Source organism: Oryza brachyantha, chromosome 1 (assembly GCF_000231095.2).
Source record: "Oryza brachyantha chromosome 1, ObraRS2, whole genome shotgun sequence".
NCBI lineage: Eukaryota > Viridiplantae > Streptophyta > Magnoliopsida > Poales > Poaceae > Oryza > Oryza brachyantha.
In genome coordinates, this window is record NC_023163.2 from 8,715,553 (window position 1) to 8,741,288 (window position 25,736).

At 37.3% G+C, this 25,736-nt stretch overlaps 1 protein-coding gene and 1 long non-coding RNA gene across 2 annotated transcripts; one reads left to right on the forward strand and one right to left on the reverse strand.

The window, feature by feature from the left end:
• Positions 1-3,539: 3,539 nt before the first annotated feature.
• LOC121055744 lies at positions 3,540-8,791 on the reverse strand. The gene is made up of 3 exons (XR_005812742.1): positions 8,418-8,791; positions 4,961-5,101; positions 3,540-4,123 (listed from the first exon to the last, which is right to left on the reverse strand). It is a non-coding gene; the product is annotated as an uncharacterized LOC121055744 (long non-coding RNA).
• A 10,504-nt stretch (positions 8,792-19,295) lies between these two features.
• LOC102719635 (probable hexosyltransferase MUCI70) lies at positions 19,296-24,312 on the forward strand. Its single transcript, XM_015832832.2, has 9 exons — positions 19,296-20,029; positions 20,997-21,287; positions 21,368-21,581; positions 21,710-21,819; positions 21,893-22,092; positions 22,684-22,787; positions 23,240-23,427; positions 23,505-23,704; positions 23,855-24,312. The coding sequence occupies exons 1-9, from the start codon at positions 19,762-19,764 to the stop codon at positions 24,083-24,085; spliced, it is 1,806 nt and encodes a 601-aa protein (XP_015688318.1). The 5' UTR covers positions 19,296-19,761; the 3' UTR covers positions 24,086-24,312.
• Positions 24,313-25,736: the final 1,424 nt, after the last annotated feature.

Consider the following 25,736-nt stretch of genomic DNA (forward strand, 5'->3'; position numbering starts at 1 on the left):
TGTGACCATGGTACCTGGGTATCAATCACTATCAAACTTTATGGTTAATTCCCTTATAAGCAACATCATTCGTGTTCTATCAATCAACAATACATTTGTGACCAATACAAAACCAATATAGCATATATTATACTAATAATAAACAAGATTTATTCATTTACCTATTTTTTGACCTGTTATTCATTTATCTATTTTGATATATGTGTGTTTTAAGGACTTGCTTAGGTAAAATAGTACTCCCTCCGGTAAAATATAGGGGCTATTGCATAACTAACCCTATTTTAAGAGCTAACTGTATATTTGACCTCTTTTTTTTTCACTCTCCAGATTTGACCCCGGTTTTCAAATTTGAAGTAGTCGTCTGACCCTAATGTTAGGGAACCGTGAGAAATCAGAATAAAAAACGAAAAAAAAGAAATGGACACGTGAAAAGAAAAAAACTACCCCCTCATCTAACCTTATCCCCTTCCTTCTTTTCCTAGTAGAGTCTTTCCCCAGCGTGTGGCGGTAGCGGGCAGCAGTGGGAGGCGGTGGCAGTGGGAGGACACGGGTGACGACGGCGCGAGGCGGTGGGCGACGGGCTCGTGTGGCGGCGCCGTGTGTCAGTGGGTGGCAGCTGTGTGAGGCGGCAAGCGTCAGGCGTCGGGCTCGTGCGGCACCAGCGGGAGGCCACAAGCGCTAGGCTCATGTGGGGAGGCAAGGGAACCAGAGCTCGATCGGTGTCACGTCATTTTTGGCCGGTTCCAAGGTAGGCAGGGCATGCAGTTAGATGCAGCGCGTGGAGACGATGATGGCTGGTGTTCATAGTCGTCCATGTACGTACGAGCTGCACAGGGAAGCCTCCTCCTCCTCCCTTTGGTGAGCGAGTTGGAAACCTACGCTGGTCTTCCGCTCCTGTGTGCCTTCGGACAAAGCGGGTGAGGAGAGGACTAGTTAATGGTGCGGCTAAGCGTGTGTGCGTCTCCTTGCTCTCTTTGGCGGGGAAGCAAACTGTATGCAATTTGGCAATTTTGGGTAGTATGCTACCAAAATTTTGTTAAACATAGGTGAAACCATGTCAAAATTTTGTTTAAATTAATTCAAATTTGAGCTAAATTTAGTTCAAATTTTAGTACAATTTGTCAATTTAATCAAACTTCAGTCAAATATTAATCAAATTTGTCTCAAAATATTAAACATAAATCAAACATTACAATTAAATTATTTGTTACAAGGGACAAATGTACCAAATTGGGCCAAATATGCAATAAGCATTTAGAAAGTAGGGTCAAATATGCAAGGGTAAAAACGTCCATTTATGTCTCATTTGACACCGTTATGCTCACTTAACATAGGGTCAGCCGACTGCTTCAAATTTGAAAACCGGGGTCAAATCTGCAAAGTGAAAAAAAGGGGGTCAAATTTGTAGTTAGTTCTCAAAATAGGGTCAGTTATGCAATAGCCCCTAAAATATATTTGTCATTTAGGACCAGATTTTCTCGAACTTCTAAAATTCTGACAAGCAATTTTGTTTTGAGATAAATTTGTAAAACCTAATAGTTTATGATATTATGGTAGTTCTTATCGATGGGAATCTTTGCATATCATCATTTGTGTTGTATTTAAACTAACCATTTAAGAAATAATCAATTGTCAGAATTTTAGAAGTTTAACCATCTTGTTCTAAATGACAAATATTTTTGACTAATGACAAATATTTTTGACTGGACGGTGTCAACATAGTACTTGTAATGCCCTGGATTTTCACTAACCTAGAATGTCACACATATATATAATATCGATCATCTAATCACAAAATAATTAGTTATAATATATTGGAACCAAATTCAAGTTAGAGGTGTGTGTAAGTTAGGATGAATAGGATGCTACTTCCCGCCCTTGCATGTTGATATCTCACTGTAACTAAAAGAACTAAATTAAACACAAGGGTGAATATACAATATTCAACAAGTAAAATATGAAACAAAATATACATTAAATATTTTGAATTATGGAGCAACAAGAATCAATTCCATTCTTTGAAAAGTAACTCCAAATTCAATTTAATGGTAGTTCTCATCCTGGGCAAATATGAATAAACACAACATTCAATGAAATAGTAGGTGTTTTCTTAAGAATGTATGCTACGGTCGTGACATATTTGAAAAATATAACAAGCTTTAGTAAGGGAGATATTTGCCTTTATGCAGTGAGTCTAGATTTATACCAATGCAATGGTATGAACATGGAATTCTTCCTTCCTCCGAAGGGTTCTACTCAGTATTCCGATTAGAATATACAATTGTGCAAACCCACTATTGCTACCAAATGCATATGCAACTAACATGTCCCATAGTGACAAAATTTTATACTAGCTGGTTACTTTGATTAGTATAGAACTAGGTCTCCAACAGTTGTTAACACCATAAAAGAAAGTTACAATGATTAAGACTTAGTACTTGATGTGCCATGATTAATAGGTGTGTGCAATTGTGTGATTTATTTATCCCCATAGTTACTTGGAAGTATGAAATAGATTACATTGTTTAATAATGTAGGTATCATAGTTTATGACTGGGACAAAATGCTATATTCTTATTTATCCCCGTAGTATACTCTATGTATCCTATATTCTTATTTCATGGTGGAATGAGATAAGTCATCGAGACGTAAGGTTGGAGAACCTTATGGGTTCTTGCCTATGCATACATCTGTGAGGTGTTTATTGCCATGGGAATAGTGGTATTCCGGTATGAAAAACATTGCTATTACTCATTAGGGGGAGTATATGCTATATGTTGATTGTCATTGATAAGACCTCTTAATCTTGTGGTGTGGGATGTTTTGGTGCTTAGCGATAACATATGTTGAGACTAAGTATTTCAATAAGTTGGAAGGATTAGGTTGAATTTTAACATCAAGATAAGAATATTAATGGATATGTTGATGAATAAGAATCTAAAAGATAAAAATCACTGATGATGATCAAGCAAAGATGTTGAGATTTAGGGTAGGAAGTGGGTTTATTTGTTAAGATAGTGAAGACCAACCAATGCTCGGCTGCACTAGACCATGTGGTCGTGAAGGACAAGTAGAGGTATGGCATCGACAACCAATGTAGTGATAAAGAGTGAGTAAAGACTGTGTTGATGGGCCATGCAAGGGGCTATGTTAAGTTATAGATGATTAGAATCAATCAAATAAACAAGAGAAATGTTGTCAACCACCAAGGTAAAGAAAGAAGATGGCACAAAGGCATCTGTATTGGTACAGTTTTTCTAGTTGCATTTGAGTATTGGAATGAAGTACTATTAAGAGGGATGCAATGTTAGATATTTTTGCATATGCTTCGGTGCTTAAAGTGAAATTTACTAGTGCTTCCTTGAGAAATAAAAGTCTTGACATATCCTCTGAGCGTATTTTAACCTTGTTTTTTTTCGGGTTGGGTAGTCGTCTCACTAAGTTTTCAATAGACCCTAAGTTTGTTGAAAACAAACTCTGGAACACCGAATTATGACCCTTTTTCGAAGTGTTACTAGAAATGGTCATAATTTTGTGCTTGGTTAAGGAGGAGTATAAGTTCTAGTCTTAGGTACTGAAGGTACTGGTCAAGACTCTATGTTTGACCAAGGAGATTAACCAAAAGTTTTGATCTCACTGAACCTGACGTTTCAATCCCAAATCTATGAATAATTGCAAGCCTTTCGGGCTTGAGTATTTACATTTCGCATATTTCTCCATTCTTAGCAGTTAAGTTTGGGCACTAGACCTATCCAAGGCCAAATAATCCTTCCCAAATCTCTTTGTGGTGGTTCTTCGTGCGAGAGATATCAGAAGAGAAAATTGTATTGAGAGGTGACGAGGACATCTCCACCAAGGATATAACGATGGTAAGTCCACAAATTGAACCAGTGTTAGAAGGACCAATCTGTAACACCCTGGGTTTTCACCAACCTGGTGTGCTACACAAAACACGCAAAAAGCACTACATCAGAAACTTCATGGAGTCACATATATGAGATCATCTAATCACTATGTAATCTGTCGTAATATATTGAAACTAAATTAGAGTTGGAGGTGTGTGTAAGTGTCGAGTAATAGGGTGCTACTTCCCGTCCATGTATGTTATGATACTCATCAGTACCTAAAAACCAAATAAAATACAAGGGTGAGTATAAAATGCTCAGCAAGTACAATATGGAACTAAAAACATATATTAGATATTTGGAAATACATGGCAAAAAGAATCAGTTATCTTCTTTGAAAAGAAACTTGAAATTTCATTCAACGATAGTTCCCATCCTGGGCAGGGCAGACATGAATAAACACCAAATATAATAAAATAGTAGTTCCTCTCTCAGACAAACATGGACAACCTTTTAGCATTACCGGTAAGCCGAGTAAGCGAGACCAACACTTACTATAAGGATCATTATGAAAAATCAACTGAAATACTCCATGGCTTCGCATGGCGCTTGATTGAGTTAAGCGAAAAATAACTAGAATCATGAAACTTGAAAACGAAATGAGGAACTCAATTATCAACTCAAAACATGAATATTTAATTTGAATAATAATATGAAATTAGGTTCAATAATTATGCACAACCAAGTAAATATATGTATAAGAAAATAATGATAGCATAGCATTTCAGTCGTCACATCTCAATCATATAAGTTCGTCATGCACTTGTCTCAACCCTTGACGCTAAGTTTAGCTCAACATCTCCCAAGTTTGAACCCCCCACACCTATCGAGTGTAACATCATATAAAATCTATATACGTGACTAGCTAATAGTACATGGAATACTGAATGCGTTTACAATGATAAAACATAAAAACTCTATTTATTCCGTCAACCTGTATTTAACTATCTGTGGGGATATACTGAAATAAACAGGAATCTCACATGCCCGACTGTCCAGGATGCAGTTGCGCATAGAAAAGGTATAACAGCACAAGCTCAGTGAAGAATACTTACTTAGCAGCGGAAATATGGTACGTCGGCCTAGCTTTTGAAAAGACCACCCAAGCAGCAAGCAGAAGACCCAATAACACCACAGGCGAGCCTGAGCGAAGGAAGCGACCCTAACACGAGCAACCTTGACGTAGACCTGCTCTTCTGAACCACATTTTATGCAAGGGGTGAGTACGAACGTACCCAGCAAACCATGATCCAAGAAATACAAGTAGAATACATGCAAGTAGTACAAGGATATAGGGTTCATCAAGATGGTTTATAACAAGCCTATTGTAAATAGTTTTCCCCTATTTTGATAAGCAGTTTATTTGTAAACATTTATAAATCGACAGTTTAAAACGTGGCAATGTCAATCACCAAATCCTCATCTTATTCCAATCAAAATTTTAATTATAAAATCTACTCATACCATAAGAAATAGGAATCACCCAATGACACATCTCCAATAAACGGGAGCACGGCATATTCGAATACAATACGACTCTGCAGCATCTGCCCAGCTTTACCAACACGATACCACGACTGGATCAGAGTCGAGATAATAGAACCGTTCATTAGTCCCACTTACTACTAGTACCGCCCAGTGGGATACCGTCTATCCTAGCAGTCGGGCACTCGCTCAGCCATAAGCAAGGCATAGTAGGGTCGCTGCTTTCACGGGTGCCACTGTTGTGAGATCATGTCAACTTGGCCCGCGGCCTCTTACACATGTCCACTCCTATATGCTCCTCGAGCCTCTAACAGTCGTTCATATAGTGGAACCACGTACTAGGTTAAGTCCGATTACTCGGTCCTGTGGATGGGCACGAACTATATCACTTTCCATGGCATAAGAGGGTTTTTATCCTTATATCCGAGGAAGCAATTAAATTAACACATCATATACATACAGTAATACATGTCATAATATCCACAACATCAACCTTCACCCGGAGTCGCCTTCCATATCACTCAAGGCGAGTGATTTATATCAAAACAATATTTTATGCAACCCGATAGCGTCATCAGGTGACGACGGGCAAAACAGATGTATATGTGTAGAAGTTTGGTGGTATTATCCACTATAATATTAATCTGATGAAGTGTTCATCCTATACCTAGGTTATCAGGGAACATGGTATGGTGGTTTATGGTATCGGCAATAATAGTAAATTAAGTACAGGGCGATAACTAATGTAACATGGTTATTTGAAAGTAAGAATACGCCAAAATAACTTTGCAAGTAAATAATATATAAAATAACTAAGTGGTTCTCTACTTAGGTTCTCAAGATGATCAAAGGATGGTTTCGTGGCTTGCTTTGCAATATGTGGTTTTCTGGGAACTTCAACGCAATCGTCTGGGTCCACGTCAGCTCATGCAACGACTTGATAGACTTTTCTTCCACACGATCTAGCGCACTCACACAAGAACAAGCAATAAACAAAATCATAAAACTAAAAGCTATAAATAAACAATAAAATAACAACAGAAGTTGGAGCTAGCTGAAGAGAAATAACAGCTGGATAGGTGATTGGAGAGATTTGGAAGGCTTTTAGACTGATCTAGGATTAACATCATGATGGTATAGCTAGATGGTTACGATCTAGAATTAGAGCGGTGGATGATAGATATCGAAAGTGAGTGATATCAAGGAATTGCGTTATGATTTTATGTGACTTTGCATAATGTGGGATTGATTTAAATACCACATAAATGGAAATTGAGTATACTCGGGATGAAGGTTGAAATTTGAAGAAAATACACATAGACAGTGGCTGGTTGAAGTTTAGGGCTTGTTAAGCTTGGATAGGAATAAGAGTTTAAACTATAAATGGGGAGGCTATGTGGTAGTGTGTTGAAAGAGAAAACGATAAGTCTGAGGAGGTTATTTTGTGATAAACAAGGTAAGCTTGGAGTTGGGAGGATGTTGATAACTGGATCAATGTGCGAGTCGGGATACCATGGTCGTAAGACAGCTTGAAGTGGTGGTTTAAAAGAATATTGTGGCAAATTGACGGATGGATGGATTTGAATAGGCTTTAGTTGTTTCCAAGAATAAGATTAGTTTTGAAAGTTCATAGAGATATGACTTGGGCTTATAGTTGCAACCGATGATGATGGAGGCTAGAGTTATGTGGTGGGATGATCATGCTATGGTCATATGTGGCTCTATAAGATGAGTGGGTGGTTTCATGTGTTAAGCGCCAGGCAGACTTAGTGTTTAACCCAAAATATTGTCATGAAAATGGAAATTGATATAGATAAAGGAATATAAATGGGTATATAATCGGTAAATGGTTATGGATGATTAAATAAGAAACAATATTAACTATATGAATTGCACACGCATTTAAAATTAAAATGTGTATTGAAACAGAATAAATGAATCATGTATAGTTGGCTCGAATTAAATGAGTGGTTAGACCATGATGGCAGACTGCTAAGTTGTTGAACTAAATCAATAACTCAATTCATACATGGTTTAGTGTATAAGAATAGAAGAATTTAGGAATTAAATGAGGTCGGGTCAAAAGAAATAACATGAAATCGACGTTTCAAATATCGTCGATATATTAGGATAAACTTTAAATTTGACTATATAATTATTTAGTATAGCAGAGTGGCTAACCAAATAATAATACAACGAGTCAAAGGTCTAAGTTGATTTCGAGTGGTTTCGCCGGTACTAGAGAATAGTAACCCTAGGATTAAAATTATGGTTTTGACTTTGAAGTCTTGGATGACGACGAAACTATCGCCGTTGAATTTGGAATGACTCAAAGAGTTGGATGATGGTTTCGGATTTTAAATCCGGGATTTGAAGGTCAAAGAATTATTCAACTCGAAGAAAAGAATAATTTTCGGATTTATTTTGGATAGAAAAAGAAATTAGGATGGACTCTAATTATTTTATTTTCTTTCTCCCATTTATTTATTTATTTATTTTTCTTTTCTTTCTTTTATTTTTCTCCTTCTCCTTTTCTTTTTTTTTCTTTTCCTTTCTCTTTTTTTTTTTCTCCTCCTCCTTTCTTCTTCCTGCGTTCTTCTTTTTTTTTTCTTTCTCGTTCTTCTTTCTCCGTTCTCCTGTGCAGGCGACAGAGGAGGGGCTGGTGGCTAGGAGGGCAGTGGGGTCAGGGAGCCGAGGGGGTTCCATTCCCCTCGGTGGCGGCGCCCAGAACGATGGTGAGATGGCCGGCGGCAGCGGTCTGTGCAGGACGACGGCGGCGGCCATGGCAGCGCTAGCTCCGGCGAGCTCCGGTGAGGGCAGCGGCCGGGGAAGGTCCAGGTAAGGGATGCGAAGCTTTCTGTAGCCTCAGCCGAGGCCGGGGAAGCCGGGAGCAGCGGCGCGACGTACGCCGGTAAAGGTAGAACAGGGGAGCGATGGCCGGCGGTGGCGCCGGTGGGTTCTGGCGGTGATTAGGCTTGGGAAAGTGAGGGGAAAGAGGCACACTGTTAAGGCGAAGGTGATGGATACCTTGATTTGGAAGAAGAGACAACGAGGCCGCCGAATTTCTCAAGAACGGTGCCGGCGGCTGCACTGTGACCGGCGGTGTCACCGGCGCGAGCTTGGGGAGGCTTCTGGGAAGGAGAAAAGAGGATCGAGAGCTTCACTTTCCTCCGGGGTGTCGGCAGCGGGAGAGGAGGGATTGGAGAGAGAGGGCAGAGGCGGTGAAGAGAGGCGGCGGCCGGGTGAATGACGAAGAGGGAGAGATGACGACTTGGCTGAGCTCTGCTTCATGTCGGTTCGAGGTGAGGTCGCATATGCGATGGCAACGCGTGGGCGCTGGCGTGGCGAGAGGTGTCGACGGCAGCAGCTACGTGGCCGTGGTCGGCAAAACGACGACGGCGTCGGCGCCCACAGGGAGGAAGTGAGAGAGAGAAACAGGGCTGGGCGGATGGATAGATAAACAAAACCAAACAACGATTCGCGCGAGATCGATGGTAAATCAGAGTAATCGGATTTACGGGTTTTTTTTATGTTGGAGATAAATTTAATATATTTAAGATATTAGGATAAAATATGAATATGAGAGATTTTGGTTTGGGTTATTTTGAGTAGATGTGTATGGCTCAAGATTTTGATAGCGGTGATTTGATATTGAAAATTTATAGGGGAAATTGAATTTGATGTTTGATATTTCAGAAGATGACGACAGATAAAAAGATAAAAGAAAAAGATTATGAGAGTTTAGAAGCTCCAACTTGACAAAACAGAGGATGAAACTTTAAAACATTTTTGTAAAAATTTTACCCTAAAATTTCTAGTATGTTACCCTACCCATACTGATTTATTCACCATTTTACACTTAAATCATAAACCGTCTAACGGAAAGAGAAAAATTGATAGCATTTGGGATATAAAAAGAAAATTTTCTGCAACTTTTGTTTTGGGAACGAAATCATGTGAGGCCTCTATCAGTCTCAGTTTAAAGGAAACAAAATACGCTGCACCAGTTCCCGACCCGACTAGCAGCACTATTTTTAGTGTTTCTCCTAAACCGTTTATCGGAATTGAACGAAACCAGCAGTGTTAGGGAAATAACGACAGTGGATACAAACTTTAGTTAGGTCATAGAATCTCGATCAATAAATCCCATATTGAAAAAATGGGTTCAACCCTAGATCAAAATTTTAAACTTGTACAACCGGTAAAACAAGTGGTTTCTATTAGAAATTTAAACTTACATAAACTAAAAGCAATTTACCCTTATGGATTGAACACCCAAAAGTTATAAGAATGTGAGGAATTCACAAGAAAAGCACCAATTTCCTTTTATTTTTCCTCTTTTCCTTCTTCTCTGCCTTCCTCTTTGTCTTCTCCTTTGCCTTGATGATCGTAAGCAGCAATAGCAAATTAGCAGCAGCAGCGATGGCGGCGGCAACCAGGCGAGCAGCGGCAGCAGCAGCAAAACAACCTGGCGGCAAGGGCTGGATCGATCTAGCAATAGATCGATCTGTTCGTTGGCTGGATGGATTTTATTGGATAGACATACATTTGTTATCTGATAGGACTCTATATGTGGCTGGATTGATATATCTCTTCTTTTCTCTTTTTCCCTATTGGTTAAATAGAGGATATTAATGAAACTCCCATGGTCAAAATTAATTCAACAACTGTGAATTTATCTGGACTTCGTCTAATATAAACTTATACTCTATTTTGCACTACTCAATGAACCCTACACATCCATGATCTCCGATCGTCGATTTAAGAAATAGTAAAGAAGTTGAATATTTTGCACATCCTATTAATTGTTACCGAAAAAAAACCCTATTTGAATAGCAGAGTATTACACAATCACACGTGATCCTCTGTCAACTTAAATTATCAGGTGAATGCATTCATGGGATTGGAGAAGCATGTTTATTGAATTGGATACTAGTAAGTGTTTGTGATGATGTTATTGTACTCAGGAACAAAGGGCGAGATGAGCATGTGTGACATGATAAAGGTATATTGTCTATGCCTCGACATCCTGCACAATGTCAGATTCAAACAAGCGTAGTCGTTGATCCATAAGTCTGTTTAGGGTGTATGGGTACTTGATGGAAAAGTCCTAAATTCTACTTCCATATGGATGCGTCCTTGTCTCCATATTCTACTCCAATCAGTTGAAATTACCAAAACAATATGCCAAAATCAATCGGTGCTGCTTCACAAGTTTTGGGCCGTAGGCCCATGTATCAAATTGAGTCTGTTAGGGACGCGTCTTAGTGTTAGACAATGAACCCAACTTGTCCTTCCACCTATAGGTTCCCCTTAGACGCCATATATCAACTTGGGATTTGTTTATATCAAAGTTTAGCTTTGCTATTTTACCGTGTAATCCCATGATCGATTACATTGTTAGTTTGCTTGTTTCAGAACCCCACCTTTTGATACTCTTGCTAATTTAATCTTATTATCTTTATTTTGTAATTCGAGTTGCTTATCCACCTTGTTCTTGCTAGTTATTGATTGCTTGCAGAAACAAACAACCTCGTGATTGGGCTGACCGTACATCCTTGAGATCACAACTAGAGATGACAACGGGGACTCGCGACCCGAGATCCGATGGGTATTTACTGTATTAGGGTACGGGTATGAACTAGATATTTCACCCGTGGGTAAGTAATCGAGCGCATACCTTCACCCGATGGGTACACAGGTATTAAAACGTTCTTATGATCTCCATACTCGTTTACCCATGGGTAATAAATACCCACAAGTTCAAATGCAAGTCCTGACCCAATATCAAATTAGCCTAGTCCAATTAATAAAAATCCTAGGTATTTAAGCCATCCATCCCTTTCTCACCACACTATATGATAATATGAATGTGTGATGTCTTAAGTATTTAGTGTCTACTATAATCTACTATATGAAAACTATATAATTTAGATTGTTTTAAACTGTTGTGGGTATATGGGTGACCCGACGGGTGAGATTTACCCAAGCGGGTATAGGTTTGAGAAAATTTTTTTGACGGTACTAAATTTTGCTAGTGGATATGGGTCTGAAGTACCAATACTCGATGGGAATTTACCCATTGCCATCCCTAATTACAAATGCCTCTGGAGTTGCTGTAACAATATCTAAGGCGCAACGTCCCTATACAATTATAGTCAGATCGCCAACGTCGCTCCACTCAGCTAGCTTATCCTCTTATCGAAAGATCAGGACACCCTTTCCTACATCAAGAGGTGTCAATGTTGATGGCTAGTGAGCTTCACTCCATTGTTTGAGCACTTGACTACTTGAGTTCATAACAGGCAACTCCTCGATTGTGTTTATTACTCCAGGAGATTAAGGTCTCTGGATGGTTAGGACTTATCAGTGAGCTCCCAATATTGTGGTCAGCCAACAAAAAGTTTTTTGAATATATTTACTTATCGCCATAATGAAAAGGGTAACCGAGTGATACTTAAGCTTGATCTTGGAGGTTGATTTGTAAAACAAGCTTTCAATAGAGGTAGTTGCTCATGGTCCAAGTTTGGATCTTTGGTGGTCACTTGAAATGGTGTTTTGCCTTGGTGGTTGGTTAGAGATCACAACTTCATCCGTGGTGCTTGTTTGATGAGGCTTGAGATTGAGATAGATCCAACCGCTTTAGTTCGTCAACAGAGACGTAAGATCTTGGGGTCCAAACTTTGGAAAACAAATCGGTCTATGTCTCTCTTGTGTTATTACCATTGTTGCTCTTTATATTGCTCAATCTACTCTTCTGATGGCTTGTGTTTGTTGGTGAACTTATTTACGACTCATATACATTTGTTGTCACTTTTTACTCATGTACATTGCATGTTACTTCTTACTAATATACATTGCTTGTCACTTTTTAGTTCAAGTAGAGTTTCAATTTATGAAAAGATTGATATTGTGATTACTTTGGTTCCTATGGAACAGAACCACTAGGTACTATTTGTGACCAGAAGTTCTATGTGTGAATTTAATAAATGTTAGGAAACAATTATGCAACCCCTCTAGGTGTCATCAAGGTCCTTTCAATTAGAATACCTGAAAGATATGTATCGACAATATAGATCAACAGTAATACACAGGTGCATAGATCAATGGTTAGATATAGACACGGGGTTATACAGGTCTAGGCTCTCGATATACGAGATAACACCGTACTCTGTTTGGCAATTGTATTTGGTGATGATCGGATCAACTAGGAGATAAGTAATCTGAATATGGCCTGCCCCATGAGAGGAGCATGTCCCCCTTATATAGTGAGAGACAGAGTTACAGATAAAGATCTAATCTACCAAGACTAAGGCCTACCCGACCTAGATATGGTAGAGTCTAGTAATCTTGCCATGCAATCCAGCTATAACCAAACTCTAACCGATTCAGTACAAGATATACTGCCTTCTTCATACAATACCCCTTCCCTATACGGATACGTATAGGTTATGAATACCTTGGGTACATGTATCCCACAATATGCATGTGATATTAGCTCAATGATGACCAATTGGACCTATTCTGATGGTTTTATCACGGAAAAATCCGTTTTGATTGTCATATGCCACTAATACAAGTGGGTTATCTCACAGTTATGATGAGAGGTGAGTGAATATATTGCAATTCAAGTCGATAATCTGGCGGATTGCTTATTATGCCTTGCCTACCTATTAGTTCTCAGATCTTTTTCAGAGAATTAAGATGAGAAAACTTTGTGGCTTATAGCATTGATGGAGAGACTACCGTATAGAACTTGGCGTAATATCTGTTGGTCCATGTTAGTGTTGCAGCCTTTTCTTTCCTTGAGGAAATAAAGTTATTGTTGTTCATAAGAGGTTTTTAATGATGCAACAATATGTAATGCATGGGTAGGAAGTATGTACTACTTCTCCTAACTCTTTTTCACTGTAGGAGTTTTGATAACTTTGTCAGGGATAAGGTTCTTATGGCCCAATCTAAAGTCGAGCAAAGATAAAATTTATCACCCAATGAGAAAGGATAAATGATTTATCTCTTATCAAAGACCCATATATATCGAGAAATGTGCAAGCATGCATGCATGCATGTAGGAGTGGATAGAAAGCTCGTGGCTTGTTAGCTCGCTCGACTCGTGATAAACTCGGTTTGGCTCGACTCGGCTCGTTTCATTTTTATAACATGCCGACCTAGCATTTTAGCTCGTTAGAGATAACGAGCCAGCTCAGAGCTGGCTCGTGAGCTGCTCGCGAGCCTAACGAGCTAGACCAAAGACACAAGATTCACTGGTGTTCATTGATTTCATCCTGAAATGCATGTGTTTAGTATTTCATAGGTTCACCACGTGATCTGTTGGTTCAAACCTTAATATTTAAATACATTTTCATATGATTTGCATGTTTGAAATGATAATTTGCTTGTATAACCTATTGAAAAATTGTTTAGGTTAACTTTTTATGCATGGCTCACGAGCCTAACGAGCCAGCTCGTTAAGATAACGAGCTGGACCGAGCCGAACCGAGCTTGCTCGTTATCCAGCCATACATACATACATACATACATAAATGGTCCTGAAAACATATCAAATCAAATGAGTTACCCATACATGGTCCTGAAAACACCAAAACATACATGTATGCATGTATGCATGTATGCATAATAAATGATATGTTTTCACGGCGAGTCGCTATTCATGGGCTGCTCGTGTGTCAGGGTCAAAAACATATCAAATCACCTTTAAATTTTGATTTATATGGCACAATAAATTCTTCATAAAAAAATCTTATAGCATGCAAAAAAAATTTCTTTTTTGGAGATTTCTAAGTATTTTTTTGAGATTTTAAAAGTGAATACAACATTAATAAAATAATCAATGTTTTGTGTATCATTTTATTAAATCTAAAACAAATACTTAAAAATCTCTAAAAATAAAAAATAATTTGTGTGCTCTGATTGTTTTGATACGAAGAATTTATTGAGTCATATAAATCAAAATTTAGAGATAATTTGATATTTTTTTGACCTCGACTTAGAAATGGACTCATGGTAACTTGATTCCCTCTGTATATATATGTGTGTAAGGTGAACATTTGATCTTGTTTCTACTCTAAGGAATAAATATAATAAGAGAAAGATTCACCCTATATCTGATTCATTAGCTAATTGTCGATTCTTTGTATGGGTGTGGGCATTCTACACCTTCTCACGTCTCTACTGACGTAAGAGAAAAGAGACATATCTGGTGATCCATTAATAGACATGTTGTTTTATAGTACCATATACCATACTTATTAAAGTTTTGTTAAATACGTGCATGTAGGGAGCATTCTAAACTATTTAATAAGAACTAGCTCTCTTAACATCCAGATCCAGTAGCATGTTTTTTAAGGATTAATTAGATTTATGCCATTATAAATTTGCTAGTTTTAAAATATACCATTACAATTCGACTAATTGTAAGGATGCCATTATAATTTCAGAACAATTAGAAATATATCACTCCATACTCTTTCGGTGTATTTTTTAAAAAAATTTAGACCATATTGCCCATCTGCTGTTTATTGCGCCCTTGCCACGTGCAAAGAACAATTTTGATCTAAAAATGATATATGTGAAATAGTTCTAAAATTATAATGGCATCTTTATAATTAATCGAATTATAATGGCATATTTCAAAACTAACAAATTTATAATGGCATGGATCTAATTAACCAAAAGGCTGCTAAAATGATGTATTTTATATAAAAATTATATATATAAGTTTATTTAAAAATCAAATAAATCCATTTTAACTTTAAATATTTAATTCTCAATTAATCATATTCTAGTTAAGTTTCACATTTTACGTGAGCCTAGTCGGCTAATTCTAGCCTCTGAAAGGAACGCTCCTGTACTAAAAACATACGTATTAAATCTATTTTATATTACAAGATTCTGCTCTATTTAAGTTTATATAATAGTAATAAATTTAGACACACGCATTAATCATATCGTCCACCAAAATATTTTATGGCACGAACAACGATCGTCCACTAATAATATAGTCCCTCCGTCCAAAATAAACTAATTTTTCACTTTTTACCTTTAATTTTTGATTCTTCGTCTTATTTAATTTTTTTTAATTAATATTTTTGTTTTTATTAGATAATAAATCATGAATAATATTTTACGTGTGACTAATTTTTTTCTAATTTTCTAAAATTTTTTCAAATAATACGGATAGTTAAACGTTAGACACGGAAATCGGAGAATTCGTTTTTTTAAGGAGTTAGTACTTTTTGTCCGTGCTATGGTGCAGATACACCGTACCAGTTTGTCACAGTAAAGGTGAGCCAGTTTGTTGGTACGTACTCCCCCTCCCAGAAAATAAGGGATCGAGGCTATTTCACTTTATCATTTTTGCCTATTCGTCTTATTCAAAAATTTAGTGTAAATATAAAAATTTATAAGTAATACTTAAACTATTTTTAATAATAAAGAAAATAATAAAAAATAATATTTTCAATTTTTTTAAATAAGACAAGTAGTCTAACATTGCGAATAAAAAGTCAAAATCCTTTATAATGTAGAACGGAGGGAGTAAGTACTACACTGTTTAGAAAGAACACCATTCTCTCAATCTCAAAAAGGAGAATAGAAAGATCACCTTTCTAGAGAAGAAAGCTCACCTGCTGCTTGCCTTGTTAATTGTTACGTTCGACCTTCCAGGCTTCCAGTCCGCACCTGTCTTTTCGTTTCTGTTTAGAATTATAAGTTAAAATTTTAAATTTTAGTTGATTTTTGAGGTTTTTATTATAGTATATTTTTTAGTTTTTGCTTTCGGATTGCTAAAAAATACGCAATATTGAAGTTTTATTACAAATTGTTTTTCATTTATAATATGTCATTGCGATTAAACCATCTTCTTTTTGACATACTTTTGAACCAAAGTAAAAAAAAATCAAAATTGAAAGGCATAACAAAATACCACCATAGGACATCACATAATAACTCGAAGGACAACTGGACAAGTATATTTAGCATAACAAAATTATATTACTGAGCATATTATTGCCCATATTATCGATTTGATTATATGATAAGTTAAACATGTGGCCAGAAGAAAGTCTTTTTTAGAAAAGGTATTCTTCTAAAAGCATGAAGCAAATAAGTTATTTTAATAATCGGATAGTTAGCTAAAAAACAGTGCCTAATCACAAGGATACAAATTATTTATGCTACTATTTAAGAGAGGACACATGAAGAATAAGAGAGGCACCAAAATACACCATTCAAACATGTGTCTCTTTTAACTCTTTTCACATATGAAAATTGAAGCCTTTTTCAAAAAAAAAATCAGGCTTTCCAGCCTACTCAATTGCAGTATCCGTTTCTCAATGAATTGAATATGTCTATAGCCGTTTGTGTAAAGTATGGATTCATGGACGATTGTACGCACATGGATGAGAATAAATGAATAATTTTATACATATTCAGGTCTCACTTAGGATAACAGGTGGTCATCGCATCGCTTTTTTCATAAAAGCGAAATAACATATCTACAAACGAAAAATAAATTATAAATAAAATTTTATAGGCATATTTTTAGTTATTTAAAAGTAAAGGCTAAAAAAATAAACTACAATGAAAACCACAAAGTCAACTTCAAATTTAGGTTAAAAATTTAAAATTTAGCTTATGAGTATAATTAAAACTGAAAAGGCGAGGCTAATAGTGTTATATCTTGTTGGGTTTACAAAATATTTAAACTAGGGGTGTGGTAATGGGCTTATCATTTTGCCTATAAAATTTAAGGGGCGAGTTCAAATAGCTGGTTGATCAACATATTATAACTAGATGCTGCGGAATATATGGATGAACACATGTTAATGTTAAAATAATACATAAATATACTTCATGTTGGATACGTCGATGAATATATGTTAAATAAGTTAAAATAATAGATGAATATATGTTCAAGTATTAAGAAAAATTATTATAAAAATAGTAAAGAGGATGATAATTTGATATTGTTTTATATTAATCTTTAGAATCTAATAAATTATATATGATGTAGCATGATTATATAAATTTTAAATGTAATAGTTAAGCTCACGTAGGCATGAGTTTTAAATATAATAATTGCTTGATATTTTTGTACGAGCTTTTTAAATATAATAGTTGTTAGTGGGTGATGACGTGTGTCTGCCCGGAGGGGTGTGTGCTTCGGATGACGGCCGGCGCGCAAATATTGCGATCGACGCTTTAATGACAGGTTAATCACACCTGTCTGATTCTCTGAACAAAAAGGAGAGTGAAGTCCTACTAAACTGTAAGCTTTGCACGTACAAAGAAATAAAAATAATATATTTTCATTCACGTATAAATCTGAAAAAACAATATGCTCGGGTTCACGGTTATTGGCTACCTCAACCTTTCACATTGGCTCCCTATCTTTTCGCTTTTGTTTATGTTGTAAGTTAAAATTTAAAATTTTAATATTAAATTTTGAGTTGATTTTGGGTTTTTTTACCGAAGATTATTTTCTAGCCTTGTGTTTTTTATCGCTAAGAGTACGCATATAAAATTTTTATTGGTAAATTATTTTTTTCACCACCCTGAAACTAGTCAAGCTAAAATTGTTAAAAATACTATCACATTAGTTTGCAAATTTGAAACCATAAAAACTACTTCTATGACATACCATAAAATGTTTTGTAAAATTTGTCCAAAGATTCCAAACAAAACATCTCTTTAGTTCCTAACTAGTATAATCGTAATAGACCAAATAATGCCGAATATGGCATTGGCATCTTCCCTGACCCTTATTCCTCCATGCATAGCACAAGTGACCAAACTAGCCATTTATTAACTACTTTAAAAAGCACAGCCATCCTCCTTCCTCTAAAGTTGTTCAAAAAAACCCTCAAAACTAATGGTCAAAAACATGTGTAGAAAGAAACCAAATTATCTTTACATCTCTGGATACTGTTGTAACCTATGGACAGTATAATGTTAGGGCTTTTGCAAATTTGCTATTAGTTTTCTCTAAATTATAAAGATATTGACGGTTCTAGTGGCATTTTACAATTTTTTATGGCACTTTTATAATAACGATTTAAACTATTAGTAAATTTATAATTGTCCTAATAATGTTATAACCATTGTAGTAGAGATGAAAGTCCTATTTTAGCGATGTATGCCGATGTTGCCATAAGAACATCCCCAGCCGATCTTCAATCATCTATATCTTCATTTGGATGATCATCTAAAACAATTTTATCATTCATATCTCTATGTACTTCAGCAGCTCATCTATATATGACATACTTTATATTTCTTTGGAGGATAGAGAGAACATCCAAATATATAGTTTCTCTCTTCAAATATGGATGCCATCAAAAAAAATAGAGTATAAGATAAATGTTCTGCTGGAGCTCAATTTTTATCTTCATCCTCTATTTTTAGGATAAATAATTGGATAGATAAACCGCTGAGGACGCCTCCTACGCAAGAATATTACCGCATACAATGAAACAAAGCACGCATGGTTTTTAGGCCATTGATAGTTGTGCCATAGTTTTTCTCAAAATAACATTAGCTGGATAAGTTAAATCGTCCAATTGCAGTGAAATAGATATATCATATTTTTAATTCTTTTAATTTCAAGACTAAACTTCACTAAAATTTATTTTTCTGATTTAAATATTTTGATTTGGCTACTCACTCCTGAAATAACCAAATAATATGACAAACCACGAGCATTTTTAATTTTTGGGTTTTTAAAATATACTACGCTAAAATTTCTTTCCAAATGAGTGTGGCCAACAGATTTAGTTCTATAAATAAATTTCGGTATAATTCAGTTTTAAAATTTAAATAAAAACATTCAGAAAGAAGAAAAAAGACCTAACAAAACAATAGCTAGTTCCTACAAAAATCACAGCCACGATTTCTCTCCCCCAAAAACTTGAAAAAATTCATCACACGACCACACGGCCCCCACGATCTCTCTCTCCAGTCCCTCCCCGTGTGCCTTTCAATCCCCAATCCGGCGCTCCCGCCCTCCTCGATCCACCCGCATTCTCCGATTTGTCCCCGAATTTACTCCAATTCGGGGGGCGCGTGTTCCTTCCCGAGCTGCTGCTGTTTTGGTTTCGAATCGGAGGGAGGGATCTCGCCGTGCTGCTTTTCTTCCGCGAATTTGAGCTGCTCCATTTTGAGAGGCCAGAGGCGGCGATTTTTTCTCGTACGGATTGCGGTTTCCATGGTCGGTGCTGGATCGACTGCCAGCGTGGGGTGGTGGTGGTAGTTGGTGTGAGAGTCTCTCCTCTGTGATCTGCCGCTCTGCGTCGGCCAGACTTGGTGGGCGACGAGCTGGCGCCGTGGCCTCCAGGGAGGCGGCGGCGGCGGCATGAGCGGCGTGGGGTCACTGGGGCTCAGGTCGTCGGGGAGCTATGGATCCTTGCAGCAGTCCAACGGCCAGTCGCCGTCGCCGTCCCCGCCGCTCGGCGCTCGGAAGCCCGGGAAGATGTCCCTTGGCGGAGCAGGCGCCGGGGGCCGAGGCCTCCTCTTCGCCCGGATCTGTAAGCTCACCAGCCGTCGCCGGCGGATGCTCCTCCTCCTCCTCGTAGCCGCCGCCGTGGTGGTCTGCTTCTTCTTCTCGTCACTTGTCAGTAAAGGTAGCAGTTATCTTGCCTCATGTTCTATTAATAATCTTTGTGACTACTAGACCAAATATTTTGTTATGCATTCAAATGATGTGATGCGACCTAGTACAAGTGTTACTACTTTATGATACCATGCGGATGCCATTTCCCGTTTCAGGAATGGAAAACATCTGGCTTTATGGATTTTAGTTATTCACATGGGTGTTATCAGGTTTAGTTGACAAGGTCTAATGCTCATGCTCTAGTGAAGTGAAATTGGGATCAACAACTTTAGTAATGGCAAAATAAAAGGGTCAGGGTATTACTATTTAGTACTCCAACATGGTGCTGACTCACATTATCTTGTTTAAGTCAACATAAGTTGTTTATGTGTGTAAGCATTTGATCACTTTTATCCTTGTTTACTTGCATTCTTTAATTTGCTTCAGCTGACTATATCCCTCACCTGTTCATGCATCAGTGTCCTGTGACTCCTATCTATTCCCAAGTTATTGTTTAATAACTTAATATCAGTGCCTTTTTTATATGTCAACAGCATATAACCTTTAATTTTGATTACTCTATCCATCTCTGTTACAACTATGTGAATAGATAATGGTCGATTTTTCTGTAATTTCACTCCATTACTAATTAAAACAAGGCAACTGCCTGCTACTCTAATGGCATCATTCAGGGCTTGAGTAGTAACTGTTAAAGTACTTTTGTCACATGCATCTGTCTATGTTGGTGATTCTACTGAACATCTACTGTGAATCATGGTATGCTTTTTCTTTCTCATGTTGCATGTGTCAAACAGTGTGAGCTAAATTTTTTGTGTGGGTACCAAGAAGACTGAACTTATATAATATTCAAAAGCATACCGAAGTAAGATGCCATCTTTAACATTATGTACAGATTTTTTTTGGTTAATTTTTATGATCTCACTTTCCATTGTTTTTCATAATACTGAACTATGAAATCTTATCATGACCTATGCTAGATGAAGATGCACCACCTGGTATTGAAACCATGCTGGGATTTTCTGATCAAGTCCGGAGCTTTGTGAATCCTGTTTGGACATCTTCGGGTAGACCAACAATCCATGGAGATTCTTTGAGTAGGAATGGTTTGAGTACAGCATCACAGACAGAAAAACAGTCTGGCAGTAGTCATGATAAACTTCGGGGTCTCTCGTGGAGCTTCCCACCATCTGTGGTTCTGGAGCACCATCCTTGTGAAAATTTCTCATTTTCTTCTCCACCTATTGACAGGAAACGGACTGGACCACGACGTAAGTTTATCATTTTGACTAATTAAATTCAGAGTTATGAAAAGGTTTCAATCTAACTGTAACATTTTGTACTTTTGTAGCATGTCCTGTTTGTTATGTGCCTGTTGAGCAGGCCCTGGCATTGATGCCAAGCGCACCATCATCATCACCAGTCCTTCGAAGCTTAACTTATTTGTCTGATGGTAATTTGATTTTGAAAGAGTCAAATAGCGGCTCTCTGTTTGGAGGTTATCCATCATTGGAAGAGCGAGATAAGTCATATGACATAAAGGACTCCATGACAGTTCATTGTGGGTATGTTTACAGACATAGCTCATCTGCTTTAGCTTCTGTTCATCTATATGATAACTATCAACAAAAGTACAAATATCAATACATTTTAGTATTTTACGATGTAACTGAACTTTACTGCATTTCTTCAGATTTGTGAGAGGGAAGATACCTGGTGTCAGTACTGGGTTCGACATAGATAGAGCTGATCTTTCTGAGATGTGGCAGTGCCAGGGGACAGTTGTTGCTTCTGCTATTTTTGGTAAATATATCATCCTTTCATATGAATTGTATTTACACATCTTGTTTCAACTTGCTTATTTGTGCTTTCTCAGGAAATTATGATTTAATGCAACAACCAGAAAACGTCAGTATGTTTTCAAAGGATACAGTTTGCTTTTTCATGTTTCTGGATGAAGAAACAGAAGCAGCAATAAAGAACACTACAACAATTGATAATTCTAAAAGAATTGGGCTATGGCGCGTGGTTGTTGTCCGCAATCTACCGTATTCAGATGCAAGGCGCAATGGAAAGGTTTGCATATTTTAAAATTTTTATTTTCTAGTTATATCTACGAGGCACCAAATTCTATCATGGCAGAGGCGCATGTGAGCAAGTTAATTTTCTGTTCTGTGGACCATATATATTATACTTAGATGTAGAGTAATTAAGATTATTACATATGTAGTTGGTTTGTAATAATTGATCTCTGTTTATAAAGATGGGAGGTTGGTCCTCTGTTTAGAATGATAAGAATAATCTTATACATAATACATGAATTTATCATAAAATGCACCTTGATCTGGTAGTGTAATTACTAAAGTAGCACTTGCTGTTAAGATATGCACATGTAAATTAACCTCTAGGTATGTGCAAGTCTTTTGAATCTTTATTGCATTACACAGATTATAATTGATAGTGTGGTCTGTAACTGATACTTTGAATATGAAGTTTTTATTGTCCTGTACAAATTGAAATGGGGCCATAGACAATGGCTTTTTCACCAGTTTCGAGTGTTTACCTGATTTGAAAACAATGTTATTTTGTAAAGGCAAACCATGCTTAACATAAGTGGATTTGTTAGTACCTAATCATTTCTGACCTTATGATCATTTTGTCAAACAGGTTCCGAAATTACTACTTCATCGTCTATTTCCTAATGTGAGGTATTCAATTTGGATTGATGGGAAGCTTAAACTAGTGAGGGATCCTTATCAGCTATTAGAGAGGTATATATCATGTTTTGTACTTAAGTTGTACGTGCTACTGTTTTGATTGCACTCAAAATAGCACAGGTACTTAGGCCGTGTTCGGCTGCAAACTATCTAACCCTAGATTCCCTCGTTTTCCGCGTGCGCGCTTCCCGAACTACTAAACGGTGTATATTTTGCAAAAAAAATTTATAGAAAAGTTGCTTTAAAAAATCATATTAATCTATTTTATATTTTTTAATAATTAATTAATATGTTCTCATCTATTATTACGTTTTTCGCGCTGAATAACTAACCCCTTATCCCCCCAAGCCGAACGCAGCCTTAGGTATGCTATGAAAGTAAAGTTACTAGTTGTCACTGCAATGTATTCTCCATCTAATGTATAAAGACCTAAGTTGCATCAATTTTCTAAGCTTTATATGAACTTCTGTTATTGTTTGCTTTCTAAGAGCCCTGTTATGTCACAGATTCTTGTGGAGAAAGAATGTTAGCTTTGCTATTTCCAGACATTACAGACGCTTTGATGTTTTTGAAGAAGCAGAGGCCAACAAGGTTGGTGGAAAGTATGACAATGCTTCAATTGATTACCAAATAGAATTCTACAAGAGAGAAGGTTTAACCCATTATTCTCCAGCTAAGCTTCCTATCACGAGTGGTAAGTGCTTATCTAGCTACTGACTAGTAATCCTTCCGTTTGTCTTTTAAGTTATAACAGTATATTGTGTTGTGCAGATGTCCCTGAGGGCTGTGTAATTATACGGGAGCACATCCCTATCACCAACCTCTTCACGTGCCTTTGGTTTAATGAAGTTGATCGCTTCACCTCCAGAGATCAGCTAAGCTTTAGCACAGTGAGAGATAAAATAAGGACGCGAGTTAATTGGGTTGCAGATATGTTCCTGGATTGCGAAAGGCGTGACTTCGTTGTGCAGGTACGTTTAGTGATAACTCGCTTAATTTGGAATTCTGCCTTAACGACAAGTGAGAAAGGAAAACCACACATTTAGCTGTTCTGGCGCCTGTGTTCAGAGGATCATTATTCTTTTTTCTGAATCTAATTTACTTGATGTGCTTCTTAACAGGCATATCACAGAGAATTGTGGGAACAAATACTACGAAATCCGCCTCCACCCCAGCATCCTTTGGTGCACCAGCAACACAGAAAGATGCTCCCAGATAACACTGCAAAGGAACCTGGAAAAGCCTCTGCGCCCAAGAAGTTACCAGCGAAGCGGACACGGGACAAGAAATCAAGCTCGAAACGAGCTCATAGAACTAAGGTCACTGGTGGGAAGGAATTCATCCAACTGTAAATCTCGTGGCAATTTTGCTCCATACAATTGCCGTAAAATTCCGGCATGGGTTCATTATTTAACCTCCATTCATTCTCCCCCCCTCTTCAGAGGCTCGAAAATTTTGTGGAAACTGTTGATAGAGGATCATTTTTTTTGTTTGGTTGTAAATAAACATTTTAGAATAAAGACGCATTCGATTATTCAACTAGGAGCTGCTTCAGTTCAATATATTTTTGAGTTAGCCTGGTGCAGATTCTTGTTATCAGATTCTTGTTAGGCTGCTCTGCCGGCGTCCGACGGGAGAGTCAATCAGCAGGAGTTAAGCTCGGCCGTCCTGGAGAGTTTTTGTGACATTCAGAGAGCAAATCAGAGCGGGAGAGAAGACGGACGGGGTGCGCGTTGGTTGATTCGTGGGTGTTCAAACTAAGTTAAATATCATTAGGAATAAATTATGTTCACGGTACATAAATTTATCATATTGTTGCACCTTAGCAAACCTTACGAAACATTCAAATTGGTACAACTTACTTGGTACGTCGTACTCCCTCCGTCTTGTATTAGAAGACTTATCTTCTTGTCTCCTATTAGCTAGATTATACCTTTTTTATATACGAAGGTGGAATTTTTATCTTTAACAGAATTGTTTGGTTCCAAATGAAAGACTTCCTTAGCACTATATCACTACACATTTTTTAAAAAATATACATGGAATTGATGGTACCATTCCTTCGAGTTTTCCACATGAATTCGTCAATTTGTTCTACCAAGCTCACATGTGATTTTTGAGCTTTAATTTCCTGATACATCCTTAAAATCTATGTGGGGGCAAATCAGCGTGTTTTGTAGGACTACTTTTGTTTGGGTCAGAATGTACCGGAGAGTCAAAATTTAACCATTCCTATCAAGTTTGCCAACTCCAAATCTAATATACACTCCAACAAACTATCTATCTTCACTCTCCAAATTTATCCAGGAAAGAATAACCTATAGGTTCATGAGTGGGACCCACGAATAACAATCTTGAGAATGACTTGTTATATTTAGTCATTCAAATGATATAACAAATCAAATAGTTAGTCTCTTGGAGTATAATTTTTATATAAAATTGTTAAAATTTAGTATGTCAAGTATGATCCTAGTCTCTTGGAGAGCTCTAAACATGTTTTCGCTACTTCCTAATGTTCGGTCCATATATATTATTTTAAAAAGTTTGCCTTGTCAAACACAATTTAGTAATATATATCCACAAACTTAATTTCTGTTGAACTGGCCAATAGCTAGTTGCTACACGCCTACACCAAGTCCGGAGTCGGCCATGCAACAGCACGCGCAAACCGGACATGTGTCCGATCGACTCCGGCCAGCCGACCTACCGAGAAATTTAAGATTTTGCCACTGCTGAAGGTTAGATTCGATGATATGCCATTTTATAAATGTGCTTTGATAAAGAGTCATGCTTAACTGGATAAACTTTGATCTTTTACTATTTTAGCACATTTATGCATTTTAGGTGTGTTTCGATGGAATTTTAGGATTGAGTGACCGATTTGCCCTGTCTCATTGTTTTTTTTCCCCAATGAGTCTCCAGCGACGACGACTCCTGGGCCTTAAACTCACCTCGCACCCTCTCCCTCTTTCTCTCTCTGTCGCGAGTTTGCCCAAAATTCGC